Source organism: Mugil cephalus, chromosome 7, assembly GCF_022458985.1.
Source record: "Mugil cephalus isolate CIBA_MC_2020 chromosome 7, CIBA_Mcephalus_1.1, whole genome shotgun sequence".
NCBI lineage: Eukaryota > Metazoa > Chordata > Actinopteri > Mugiliformes > Mugilidae > Mugil > Mugil cephalus.
This window is the reverse complement of record NC_061776.1, coordinates 26536071-26551005: the sequence shown is the minus strand read 5'-3', so window position 1 is coordinate 26551005 and position 14935 is coordinate 26536071. Positions and strand designations below refer to the sequence as shown.

Here is a 14935-nt window from a genome sequence, read left to right as displayed (position 1 = left end):
CCTGTCAGTGTATTTAAGGGCGTTGACGGGCTTCTACTGCCACAGTCTGTTTTGTGCCTAGTACAGCCAGCTTTTACAGGAAAACATGCTGACATGCACATTGGTCGTCGGACTGAACCACAGAGCTCTTTGTAAAAATACCTACTCCATAAATTACATATCTTACACTAAAGACAATCTCATGGAACTAATTAAAGTGATGTTATCGTGAAAACAACCACTGATACACTGAGACAACTGCAGCCAGTGGAGTTAGTTAGTTAGTCCGTCCTTTCAGGAGGCGAGATTACAAGCAGAAAAAAATTCAAACTTTGTTCATTTTCAAATGGGGGAAGTATGAAACCATGTTCAATTTTACATTTTTATTGACTGCATTCTAACAGTGATGGGACCAGTGTAAAAATGAGAAGTTGCAGTTTCAGTTGGTTTAACTTGTCTATGACAACATTTATTTTTTTTTAGTAAAACAGTAGACAGACACCAGACACTAGCAATCTTAAACAGTAACCCACTGCTAAACAATGTGTCCATTCACACACATAAACATTTGAAATGAGCCCATGTTCGTACACAGCCCTATACAACTCCATGCAGGTACAGGGCCAGGAACTTGTTGAATGCTTCAGGCTTGTATCCTGCCAGACCTGCTGGTACCTGCAGGCAGACACACAGCAACCAATCAGAATCACAGCATTCAGTCAGCAGCAAAATAACACTCACCTAAGGCAAAATTCACTACCTACACATACTGATCAGGCACTATTGTCAAGGTCTCCCTTGTGCCTCCAAAACAGTTGTGAACTTGGGAACAGACTTGGTGTCTGGTAACAGGATGTTGTTACAGGGGGTCTTTGGTTCAAGGGTGAACATTTTATGTCCTTTATACCATGGGGCTTAGCCATATCCAACTGCTGTGACTGGATGACTTCTAAATAAAACACAGAGCTTGAAAGGGAGAATCATACCTTCACTTGTCTCTTCTTGATGAGTGGTTTGACTTTGGCATAATCATACAGCTCAACGGTTTCATCCAGCCACATCTGGAAGGAGACAAAAGCAGACCAAATATTTGTTTCATTACAAATATGGCAAATGATGAGGAAAAGTGACTGATCTCTCAATCTTTAATTACTATCTAATTAATCTAGTAATCTGTAAATCTATCTACACAACTCACCTGGTTCTTAATCCCATCGTCTCCTGAGAGATCTGTGGTGTTGAGCTGGTAAACCAGAAAGTGGAACAGTCTACCGTTGGTCCCCACGGCCTGTACAGTTATAGGACGATCTAATTCACGCAGGGGCTGCGTCTGACACACACCGTATAAAAGAGAAGGACAGTTAGATTAAACAGTTATGGCAGTGGTTATGCTGTTTTAAATACAACTGTCAAGTTTCACAGAAAAATAAGTTTCTTTGCATGTCCTTACTCCATACTGTATGTGTGCGCGGGCCAGAGCATTTCCAAAGGCGAACATGATCATCTTGGCTTTAAACTGCTCTGGGCCAAGTTTATATCGCTCCTCAGACTCCAGCAAGTAAAGCGTGTGGGCGTGAGGGTAAGGATAGTCCCCCACAAAACCTGATTGAATGTGAGAGAACCCATTTAGCAGGCTAACATTAGACCAACATCTACGTAGGAGCCGATGAGGACTCTCTCTCACCTGTGCAGTTCTCCTCCTCTTTGTATAATTGCACTTTCTGCAGGTCGATGGTGGGGGAGACGGGATAGAAGGTTTTCAGGACATGATCTGCTGTGTCTGACACTTCCTTTTTCCCAGAAACCTCTGGGAGAGGATCCATGCTGTTATGCAATAAACCATTCTGACCCCTAACCTGCAACAGGTCCTCACCTAGCACACAACAAAAGAAGGTGGTTCAGTAGAACACATGCAGTATTAACTAGCAGCATATTGGATTTTGTTGATTATATTTTTCATATGTTGTAAGGCAGAGTTTTAAAAAATACAGTTTCAGATTCAAATCGATCTTCATTTGAAAGATCGGATATACCTAAATGAATGAAACTGAATTAAATTTGGGACCTTGTGAATCGGTATCAACTCAGAAAATCAGTAGCAATACTGAGCCCAACATCTAGCCGTGGTATGCAGTCTGCTAAACATGAGAGACTGAGTTTGTGACTGAGAGATCTAATTGCATGTGGGTATACTACGGTACCTCTTTTCCACGAGGCCTTCAGCGAGTACTTCTCCGTAAGGCTCCTCCTTCCGATGGCTGGGTAAGTGGTCTGTAGGGTCGTACACAGATGGAGCAGGTTGAGCAGCAAAGTGTTGCTGAGGGACAAACACATAGTGATTTTAGTGTCGACTATTGTTGGCAACATTATCAATGAATAAACAAGATTTCATCATTGGATTTCTGTTTATTTGTGGGGATGTCGCGATTTGTTCCTAAATTTGTGAATAGTGCTGGAAAACAAAAGACACAACAAATGTCTCTGAAACAGCACCAGCGCACCTCTTCACACCCACATGCATCTTTCTGAAGGCCCTTGACAAGATGGTTTGTTCTGAGCAGTTGGGAGAACTTGTAGTTTCAGGCTGTCTCAGTCAGTGTTGCCACAGTTAACTTGAAAAAGTAATCCAATTACTGATTAAAATTTAAAATATATCCATCTATCAGGAGTGGAACCGAACCCGAATACGGTATTTGGAAAGGCACAAGTAACATAATCTTTTACAAATAGTCAGTCAGGTTCTCTCCTGTCAATATTCGCCTGTTAGCTCGGTAATACAGACTGTTGTCTATTGGTAATGGTAAATGGTGTTTTTATATAGTGCTTTTCTACCTATTGGTACTCAAACTGTCACAGTCACAGAGTGTCACGCACTTAGAGCAACTGGAGGTTCAGTGTCTTGCTCAAGGACACTTCAGCATGTGGCACATTCTGGAGATTGAACCGCTAACCGCTCTACCTACTGAGCCACAGTCATCACTACTGTCTCCTACAAGCACAGAATCATCATCACAGTCATGTTCTGCACCTTCAAGTCAGCCTGAATCACCTCTGTTAGCTGCATTTAATGCATAACATCAGACAATATTGAATATACATCCATAATTATTATAATGGATAATTGAAGAATATTTATTTTTACACTTACAAATCCTAAATTAGAAGTGTAACTCAAAAAAATAGATTTTTACACCTATTTTGAATTTTATTAGAATACAAATACTGTTTTCCTCAACAAACACAAATACTGGATGCTTTGCACACTCCTACTATCTATCTATCTATCTATCTATCTATCTATCTATCTATCTATCTATCTATGCCAATAAAGAGATGCACAAAACGACAATGAGAAAATTTGTTCACTGAAAATTGACAAACAATGGTCTGCACAACTCTGTACTGCTACAATCAGTCTGAGGTACTGATGAACTTGGACTATGTAAACCATCTGAAACACACTCTCCAAACTCATATTAACACCAATTGTATTGAATAAATAAAGTTGATGGTGCAGAACTGCCCAATTAATGTACAATGCGGTCGTCAAAATAAATATATATTTTTCTATAAATGTCAGGTTTTTGAGCAAAGTGAAAATGAATTGACTGTCACAAATTTGTGAACCCATCAGTCAGTGCAGATATACCATAGTAAACTCATTAATAATACACGATGCGTTTCATAGCAAAAAAAAAACAAAATTCTGCGGGAATGGCTCTCTCTCTCGCACCATCTATGGCAGGACTGCTAGTTTTAGTTGTGACTAAAGTTGTGACTCCAGCTGAAGGTCTGGGCTAAAAGCCGTTTACAAAGACAGACACTATGACTACTCCTCAGAAGTGAGTACAGTGGGGATAAGGAACCCCACCCTTGTCATAATAGAATAATAGAAATGTCACAGGAAATAACAGTAACGTTGTTATTGTACAAAATATAATATTATATTGACATATGCAATCTGTCTAGTAAATATGAAAACACACAGTATCTCTAGTAGCAAGGATGAGACATCTCCCAGAGCCACACCCCAGCTCCAAACAGCAATACTCACAAATGAACTTGCTAGTGCAGCACTGCAAAACAGCATACTTTGGTTGCATCAAACATAGCATAACTAATGTTAACCCCCATCAAGCAGAGACAGAACAACGGAGGAATGTCCATTATAAAATAGTCACTAATCAAAGCCATAGCCTTTTCTTAAATCATATTCATTTGATCCTTTTACCCTGGGCTGTTTGGAATTCAGTATTTTAGGACTGACCATAAGTACCATCCTTTTAATGCATTTCTCTTGTCCTCTTTACCCCAACCCCTGTCCTGTGCATGAGTTCCTCAAAGCCATTTTGTTTCCCCCGCATTTACGTACACACAAACACCATAGATTTTTCAGCACACACTGAACAGAACGCTAGAGCATTCTGAAACGATAGTTGCTGAAATGAATGAAAAATGTGTCGGATTAAAATCGATGAGTCCACCTCAAGGCTCATCGAGGGCTGTGACCCTACCTGTATTTCAATTTGTTTGGACGAGCCTCTGTCGTGTCCCAGAAGCGGGCGTGTTTGATGGCATTCTGCACCCGCTCATCCTGATCTGGCAACAGATTCCCAGACGTCTCGGCCAATGAGAGGAGCTGAGGGGGCAAACCCGAGATCAACTTGGTTTTGGTCAACCATGCAGCCTGAAGCACACCTGGGTGAAAGAAAGAAGGCATGATGTGTTTATGTGAGCACGGAATCCTGGCTAGGTTTCATACAACAATATTGTAATATTTACCTTCCAGCATACTGGTCCTCTGGTGGAACACATAGCACGGTTTGTCTTTGTACAGTGGCATCTGTTCACGAGGGGGAGACCAGTAATATCTCGGGTCCTTATAGTCCCTCTCCCAATGTGGGTACACGGGCTTAGCCAGCCCCGGTACATAGTGCATCCGTTCTCCGTACGTGATCATCTCCAATCCCGGGATTTCCACTCTCTCCCTGGGTTTCCGCTGAGGAGTGATTTTGGCTGTCAGACGTGGGCTGACACCGAAGTGCCTCCGGGCCTGCAGACGGCCGACTCCTCCATGTGCGGACAACCGAATCAAATCCCTCAGGAAAACGGTTTGAGAGAACAACGGAGCCACCGCTCCGAGACGCTGAGCCGTTTCTGGAAACATGCCACCACCCGTCCTACTTCTTATTGAGAAGAACCCAGTTGTTACATTGACCTAACTCGCTGTTTGTCAGTAGCTGCAGCTGTAGGGCGCCGCCATGTTGACTCGTCTTCTTCTAATTTTTTTTCTTCTTCTTGTGTATTATGGCGGTTGGCAAACAACTTTGTGGTGCATATCCGCCACCTTCTGGACTGGAGTGTGGAACAGACGAACCTATAAACTAAATTCTGTTTATAAGCCCTGTTACTTCTAAAAACATGAAAACCGCCCCTTACTCTACATCTCTCGTTTTTCTCTTAAGTAAATATGTTGTGTTAAATAGTGAAATGCATTGAGAGTTTGTCTCTGTATTTGGTACTTTGGACACAGAAAGAGGACATTCTACTGTTTCCCATACTCCACATAGTTCACAGTTTCCTGTTTCTGTATTATGAATAACGTGCTATTTAACTCTGTATGCTAGAATCTTGCGGCATGGGTGACTTTCTCTCATTTCTCCAGCTTTTTCCATAGCTTTGCCTACATGGGATGTTAGAGCAATAGGCCTGTAGCTCTTTGGCAAACTCGAGTCCTTGCCTGGCTTACAAATAATACCCTTCTTCCCATACTTTATTAAATAATTCCAATAATACCTGTTTACCTTGAACACTAAGGTTATCTAATATACAATTTATTTTATCTATTCCCCAGCCTAATATTGTCTTTTTCTGCCTTCTTTCTCTTTATTACTCAAAATTTCTGTGCTGTGTACCTTAACAAAGGTTTTTTTCTTATATGGTTTCCTACACGTGGTGGTAATAAATTGCAACCAAGCGGAGCTATGTCGCCACCTACTGTTACGTCGTAGTCGTAAAATTGTCCACACCAGTCCTGTGTGTTGTTGATAAATGGATGCCAAGCTAAATAGACAACAGACAGTGAGTTGTTTAAATCTCTATGTAAACATGTAACATCAGTGTGCAACTAGTTTTAAGCTCCACCTGTTTAGTAATCGTCATTTATTCCAATTTAGTCTTTAACTGTTTCTGTGGACTCCTATGACCTATTCTGTGTGAAGGTGAAGGTTCTGTGAAGGCACAGAGCGCCCTCGGCAGTGTACAAGAGGAACTACCACCATTACGAAACGTATCCAGTTGTGTAGCCAGTTCTACAGCACCCCCTGAACGCCAGCATTTATACTTGCATATCAAAACCAAAACTGGAATCTGTATATCATGACAGCAGCTGTTGAAATCACTGGCAACGTACAAGTTATCAATATGCGACAATGAAAGTGTAGCCTATAGGCGCCACTGTTTTGTAATTCAAAAGTATATACCATATTTTCCAAACTGCTATTTTATTACAACTGGTTCCATCATGTATACACCAAAACCTTGTACATTAACATATCAGCCTGTAATTGGAGGTTTGTAACACAAAATAAACAATTCAATTCAAACAATTCAAATAATTCAAAATCTATCCAGGAAATAAAGTAAAGCAGGACTACTGTGTAGCAAGGATGTCCAATGAACGTTGTAGCTGTTTTATTGAAAATAAAAACATAATTGGCAGAATAAAGATGCAGAACATAAAAAAATGGAATAACATCCTTCTCTTCTCTTCTCTTCTCTTCTCTTCTCTTCTCTTCTCTTCTCTTCTCTTCTCTTCTCTTCTCTTCTCTTCTCTTCTCTTCTCTTCTCTTCTCTTCTCTTCATCTCTTGCATTTCAGAGCTAAGAAGACCAAACTGAGGAGGAGGATGGCAACTTTTCCCAGAAGCATCCAGTACCACATTTGACCCTGCATACCTACGTGGACACAGATTTAGTTACATAAAATCCCTTTAAGGCAAAGTTGCAGAACATATCCAGAGATGAAAAGAGCAGAGGAGGAGGGTGCCCTATTGCTATGCTGTAGGGTGGGAGCATATTTGTACCTAGTGGTTCTATTGTATTATAATCATGTGCATAAACTGTAACTGGCACAGACCCAGAGGCTGTACCTGTACCAAAGGTTCAGGATGCCCTGAGTGGGGCCCTATGTATAATGTTACAGTTAAACAGTAAATTAATTTAGTAGGCAATATGGGATTACATTTGTTCCCTAACGAGTATCAAACTAAATTAAACATAATAAGGATAATACACCAAAAGCAAAAAATCTGTCTGGGAGGTACTGAACACAAACCTCAGAACTGAAACTGAAAAATGAATCAGGTAATCCAAAGTAGCACTCTTGTTAAATGCTCTGTCTTTGAGGGCAAATTTGAAAAAAGAAACATATTAAACATGTGTGAGCTTACTGGCTGCGGTACTGGAGGGTTGAGTGCTGTCAGACTTTGGGGTTCTGATTGTGGTCAGGTCATCTGGACAGAGAACACATAATTAATTAGTCACTAAAAACAATAAGTGGTATATATATATATATTTTGTTTTCCTGTTATGTAGTATATGTTCGTTACCTAGTGGTTCTGTTGTATTGTAATCATGTGCATGACCTGTACCTGGCACAGACCCAGAAGCTGCACTTTGCCATATGTATGAAGTTACAGTAACATATGGGATTACATTAGTTCCCTAAAAAGTATCAAACTAAATTAAACACATTAAATAAGGATAATAATACACAGAACGCAAAAACTAGAACAAAAGCAGGACTTTTTACAAGAGTGTGAGAGGAAGGCAGAGCACCTGAAGAAATCCCATGCAGAGAGAACACCTTAACTCCCCACAAAAAACACCCCAAATTGAATCCAGAACCTTAATTTTGTCTGACAGGCACTGAACGCTCCTCCAACATGCTGCCTGTGCAAACCAGAACTGAAACTGAAAAATGAAGCAGGTAATCCAACGTAGCGCTCTTGTTAATCGTTCTGTCTTTGAGCACACACAATGACAGATCATGAACAAAAAGACATGTGCGATGGACACAAAGTAACACAAAAAGAAAGCTAAGCAAAAAAAAAAAAAAAAATGTCAAACAGAATATGAACATAGAAACAGATTAAACATGTGTGAGCTTACAGGCTGCAGTACTGGATGGTTGAGTGACGTCAGACTTTGGGGTTCTGGGTGTGGTCAGGTCATCTGGACAGAGAACACATAATCAATTAGTCACTAAAGTAATAAATAGTCATGGGAACAAATTGATAAAACTCAGCTCCCTGCCCCTCAGTGTAGCATGTCAATAGCTGCTACCAGATTTGCTGTTTATTTTTGTTTTACTCACTAACAAAAACTAATTTCTAAGATGTTTACGTCGCCAGTGAAAATTGGGATTCTACTTATGTTGCCATTTTTAATATTAAAATATTGATATTATTTAAAATTAAGATTTATTCGAGTTTTCCAACAGGGATAAACTTGTTTCCCCATGGCACAACACTCCTGTTTAATTTCCTCCACTGTGTCTTTAAATTTAATCATGTGCGCTTGGCATATAACCACAAAACCTGCTGATATCCACATTTTTAATAAAACTTTGTGTTTCCCCTTACAACCAGAAATGTGGGCTTTCCTTTTGGAAACACATGTCTACTTCAGCCTTGAAAGCTATTGATTAACTGACTTTTGAAGTATTGGTTGGTTATAACGCACGTACAGTAGCTGACCTCAAACAGTCAAGATGTCTGGTAATGTAAACCACCAGTGAGTCACATATCCCATATGCACTGTACACATAATCATAATCACACACAATTCACAGAATGCTGCAAAAACCAAATCCCAATCAATTCCCACTTCTTAATTGGAGAATAATACACTGAGAATGAAGCCTAATTCCTAATACCCATTGTTGAATATTTTGTTTGCAAGACTCACATCAAATTCATTGTCATATTGGACATAATAGTGTGCATAAACACAGACTGTACACAGACACAGAAAGTCACACCTCTTCATTTATTTAGACTTGACAAGACTAGGTAGGCTGGTAAGCATAGCAATGAGGGGACACTGACAGCAAGTAATGGTAGTTGGCACTAGTTACTTACCTCAGCTGTACTTTGGATTTTTTTATTTTTTGTTTTTTTACAAAAATGTGTGAAACGCTTTGAAGACATTGCTTTCACACTGAAAATAATGGGTTGACACAGGATTTTAGGACCTGGGTCGACCTGCTTTGGCTTTTACACACTGACTAGGCAGCATTAAAATTACCTTAGGGTTTTGGTTTCTGTGTTTACGTGTAATTTTTTCACAGCACTCTTCGATATATTTCTTAATCATTGTTGTTGTCTGTGAAGAGACTGAGTTATCCGGATCGTGGTATATCCAATCAACAGCAAGCAGAAATAAAAGGCAACTTGTCCAAGTAGCATCTTCACTTCTGACAGGAACAACTCCTCATAGAGTCCCTGTAGAATGATACTGTAACAACCCGTTGTTGTAGACAGGTGTTGTAACTAACTGGTAGATTATATCAGTCCACTTCCCCTGTTCAGAGAGAGACTTTCCATATACGTGCGATGCTGTTCTCAAAAGAGTATCCTTTGACCTTTACAATTAACTACGTGCCTGACTTTGCATATTTATAAAACACATCTTACCTGATATCTGAATGGATAATGAGGGGCTGATCGTATCCGGTGGTTGGGTCATGCAGCTGTAACTACCAGAGTCTGCCTTTGTGGCAGAGTAGATATTCAGCTCCAGTGTCACGTTGGGCCGGGCAGACGTTGTATTGACCATGGCCACTTTGCCCTAGGAGAGATAAACCGTTACTATGCAGTGCAGTGCGTTTACATGCACGTGAAAAAACCGAATCACCACGGACCTGGCAGATTTTCTTAACACAGACAGCTCCCTCACTGACAGTTTAAAGAGTGCATGGCTTCATCTGCAACAAATTGAAGTCACCATGTACTGACACACAGATCTGTAAAGTAAGATTTTCAGCTGCAGTTCACTTGTTTTTCAGACATAGTCTAGATGATAATGTCACTTGTGCACAAATTTAGCACAATTCCCACTCTGTACCAAATGGCTGTAAAATCTATAGTTATGTACTGTAGTAAACACAGTAACATTACTGTGTTTGATGCTGTAGAATGCTGTAAATTGTACAGTAAACCTTGTCCATGAGACAAAATCACAGTAGTTTGAATATTACTGTAAATAGTAAAGTAATCTACTGTATTTTTACTTTATTGTGTGTATTGACTTATTGGTTCCCAGTCAAGCTTCTGTGTGTGGTTGGACAGTGAACGTTTGGTGGCGGCCTTTTATAAAGATCACAGAGGATCAAAGGAGCTGAGCCAGGCAACTGCAGTTCTGACATAAGTATTAGAATAGCCCCTTCTGTGTTGTGCTTGTGTTAATTTTTGTTGCGTTTGTGTATGTGTGTGCGCGTTGTAATTTTTTATTTATTTATTTTGCCTGGCAATGTGACAGAAACAGCGAAAACCTCTCGAGACAGCACGGAGAAAGCATCATTTCAGGTAGGTAGTTAGCTTATGTAGTGATGGCACTAACTGACCAAATGGTCTTTTAAGCCGAGACAGCGGCCTGTTTAAAGTTAGCTAACGGTTTTTCCACACTAGGCCACTGCAGGCCTCGCCATTCTGGAATCGGTCAACCACTGAGACTAACAGGAAACCGGACTTGACAGAACTGGTTAGTAGCCTGCCATTAGCACCATCACTGGCAGGAAGAAAAAAGATTTACACTTTCTGCTTATCGGGCTATGATGAACCAACTATGTTCAACTCGTCTCATAGGTTTTTAGATAGGATTAATCCTGACTCCATCATGTGCAATGCCAAGGAGCAGATGAGTTGGAAGACTGGAGAGTGGTGAAGCAATCTCCTTCATCAGGGACTTCAATGACTTTGATGGACAAGCTGACTTTGTTCATGTTCCTGTTCCCCAAATGTATTAAATAAATACTTAGGTCAACAATTTTCTTGTTTTCTGTAGTTATTTTAAATATTTTAGAATGTGGGTCATTCTCTTATTGATGGGTAATATTAAAACATAGTGAAACAGTATTTAAATCGTACAGTAAGAATGTGAATTTACAGTGACCAATGTATACCATTAATAGTACTGTATTGCCATATACAATAACATTATATAATATCAGTGCTTAACTATTTTTATTTTTACAGTCAATAAACCAGCACTGTAGAAACTACTGAAATCACAGTATTTAATTGTTTTTTATTTTTTATTTATTCACATTGCCAGTTAACTTGATACAGTTTAATTTGGTTGCTGTAACGTAACTAGGGAGTTCAATTACAAGGGAGGTTCCCTAACCGTAACTGTAAAACTGAAACTTATTGAAATAACACTACAAGTTGGCAGCAGTCTAAAAATCAAAGAGCTGCGTAGGGTAGGTGGGTGTATATGGCACATAAAAATATATGTACATAGTGTTTTTCGATGTGAAAGAGTCGACTCGGGTCAATGACTCGGCAATTGACCCGAGTTGAGTCGACCCGAGTAATACAAACCCAGGAAACAAACTAGTGCAGGCATTTAGGAACCGAAAAATATAATCGAATCAAATCTTCTTAATGGTTCCGGATCCAGACGTCAGTACCCAACCCTACTCCAGGCTACATTCGATTTATTGCCTGGTTTATTTAGTCATCAACAGTCAGTCAAACAATCAAAAAGTATCTTCTTGAAGGTGCACCTTTAAATGAATAATGCACTTATCACTATAAAATCATATTCATCATCATTAGCATTCAACAAGAAGAAGAGGAAAATATTATCAGCTTTGTTTCAACTTTAAGACATACTTTCATAATCAAGGTTACATTCCAATTTTCTAATACATTTTTATTAATAAATCTTAATTGTCAGGAAAGTGTTTGACCTACCTTATGTTTGCAATCCCTCAACAGCTGTAAGACATGTTTTGGTGTTGAACATGTGAACTCACATCTCACTGTGAAGTTCACTCCAGCTGGAAGCATCCCTCTGGCTCCAAAGATTGTCACATAAGTTTCAATGCAGAAACCTAGACATAAAGAACCGCAAAGTTAATAAGTCTTATCATAAAACATGATTACATAATTTAACCCAAGTACAGTAAATACAGTAAATGGTAACGATGGGAGTTAATATTCAATATAATTTGGTGAAGTAGAAGCACTGTTTGCTACTTCCACAGAAGAGGAGCTGAAATTGAAATGGATAGTGAAATAACCTGATGATATATGGGATAATGATAATCTTAACTTGCAGGACACGAAACCCAGACATTTTCTGATTTAGTCTCTCTCTCTCTCTTTTTTAATTTTAATATTAAATATTAGGCATTATTTTTTCCCTATTATATCATTTAAGATGTAAAATTCTATCCTTCATTTTTAATTTTTTTTTTTTAATCCTTTAGTGTATTACATGTTCATCTGAGAAACAAAAGAACTAATTTACTGAAAAAGAAAGTTGCTTAATATACTTGTACATATTTGTCTGTTTGGGTTAATACATTGGAAACCCTTTGTATACATTCTGAATTTTCTAAAGCACAGGTTTTGAAAGATTTTTTCATAAATTTTGCATCATAAAGCATCTCTATTTTACTATACTGATTTTACTGGTACGTGTGTATAATACATGATATGATAACAATGAGCAATAACAAGTTAATAACAACTTTTTAAAAATTACAATAGCTGTTGTAATATCTTTATTAATTACTATAGACTAAAAATCCCACCTTCAGCTAGAGTCCAGTACAGCAAACTCATCACCAGAACCAACATGACGGATTTGCCTCTTCTTCCTTTCTGCTTATCAGCCACCTGCCTGTCACTGTTCTAGATTTTTCACATGTGGGTGCTGGCTATATTTCAAACCAAAATGTGCACAGAGGGACATAGAGACGTCAGATGATGACCTAAATCCTATACAGGATGCACGTCTTTGCATTTTTGATCTGATTACGGCAGTGATAACCTGAGCTGGAGACTTTACTGCCGATAACACTGACCATAATACAGTCTCTGTTATCAGAAAAGTATGTAAGCATAGTCACCGCTTTTATTGGCACATGTTTTGCGAAAAATCCCCACACTGCAACAAAAAAAAGACCAAAAAGTAGAAAGCAGAAATTACACTCAAATGAGCATTACTGTACAATAACAAGAAACCATATATATATATAAACTATGTGCATATAAATAGGATGAAATAAAAACATTGATAATTTTAAAGCGGAAAAACTTTATTTATTCCCAAGGGGCAATTAACGTTTTTTGTGTTTTCATGTGTGTGTATTATTTGGGAATATAAGTGGTGGTATTAACAATTACATTATTATGAAGCTAATTATGATTATACTGATTGTAGTGACTGTTATAACTGCAATACTACTACCACTACTAATAACAACAAAAAACGATAGAAAAAGACAGTGAAAGACAGATAAGTAAATAATTAATAACTAAAGAAAGTAAAGGAACACAGTTATACTATAATACATTAGTAATGATAATATCAATGTAATACAATAATAATCATGCTACATAGGTCTTTTCAATGATATTAATGATATTGTGGTTTTAATATTATAATAAAATGCAAAGACTGTAGTGTTATACAGTATGTAATAACAGTAAGGGACTGTTTTGTTAGGAGGAAATGAGTGGTGACCAGACAGAGGGAGGTTCCATTTCAGACTTTTGGTTGGAGCGTTCTCTTGAGATGTCTGAAGTTTGTTAAATAGATTTTTCCAATGAGTGATACTTGCATCTTCATGGAAGGACAGTTTTCCTGGCGACAGTTAGGACCACTAGGAGAAGTTTATTGTTTAGATTGGTCAGGTTTGTTGTGGATGTATCACAGAGTAAGCAGAGGGAGGGAGACAGGGGATATGGTAACCCAAGAAGACAAGAAGACAGTGATTTGGTGACAATGATGCAACAAATAACATCAACAATAGCATCAAAAGCAAAAGTTGGCATAAGTGGCCACCACACAAAACTCAAAGAGTATGGAGTGCATTATTCATTCCACAAGCGACCGTCCAGGTTTAACAGCCTGGTGGCAGAGGGAATAAAAGATTTGGACAGACGATTCGTTTTAACAAGTGTCGGTGAAATAATAAATACATGAAATAGATGAAATTACTTTATGATTGTTTAATAACTGAATGCATCTAACTTCAGTTACTTTACTTTTGTCCTGGACAATATGATTATACAAAGCGGTTTAATTTCCCAATGTGGGAACAGTAAAATGTATGCGTGCTTATGAGTGCCTTAATAATCAGGTTTAATTACCAGAAGTGATTCAATATGCAAAGTATGGGACATAATCAATGGAACAGAATACACTGAACATGTACTGTGTGCAGAAGTGGAAAACACTGGAAGGCCGAATGATATGATTGTATTGAGAACAACTTGTACTTAAAGGTCACCATGTATTTTCTGAAGATGTCTCGCGGGGGGAGCAGGACACGCCGGACCACAATCTAACAGAGAAAGTGTGTCAAAGAGGAGAAGGAGATGAGCCAATCAGGTGTTTACTGTAGTAATAGAAAAGAACTGCCCCCGCGAAGGCAACTCAGATCCAGACTCATATCTTTGTATGTACTGTGGTCTCCACACTCTGCAGACTGTGAATAAATACTCGTACTCAACGTCATTCTCTCGTCTCCTTATTCCTCACATCAACGGACCCGGAGAGGAGAGGAAAGCAGGGCTAAATTCCTCCTCAACACCAACTATTTAGCTTACAAAACCTGGAGCACTGAGCAAATATATCAACACAACTAACTAAACTCGCACTCAGTCTCAGTAAGATCAGTGGAAAGAGGTGAAAGTAAAAGAAACTTTTCTTACAAAA

General features: G+C 38.8%; 1 protein-coding gene across 1 annotated transcript; it reads right to left on the bottom strand.

Moving 5' to 3' along the window:
- Positions 1–422: 422 nt before the first annotated feature.
- mrpl37 (mitochondrial ribosomal protein L37) lies at positions 423–5272 on the bottom strand. Its single transcript, XM_047589644.1, has 8 exons — positions 4762–5272; positions 4494–4677; positions 2181–2296; positions 1664–1852; positions 1430–1581; positions 1178–1309; positions 966–1040; positions 423–654 (listed from the first exon to the last, which is right to left on the bottom strand). The coding sequence occupies exons 1-8, from the start codon at positions 5144–5146 to the stop codon at positions 577–579; spliced, it is 1311 nt and encodes a 436-aa protein (XP_047445600.1). The 5' UTR covers positions 5147–5272; the 3' UTR covers positions 423–576.
- Positions 5273–14935: the final 9663 nt, after the last annotated feature.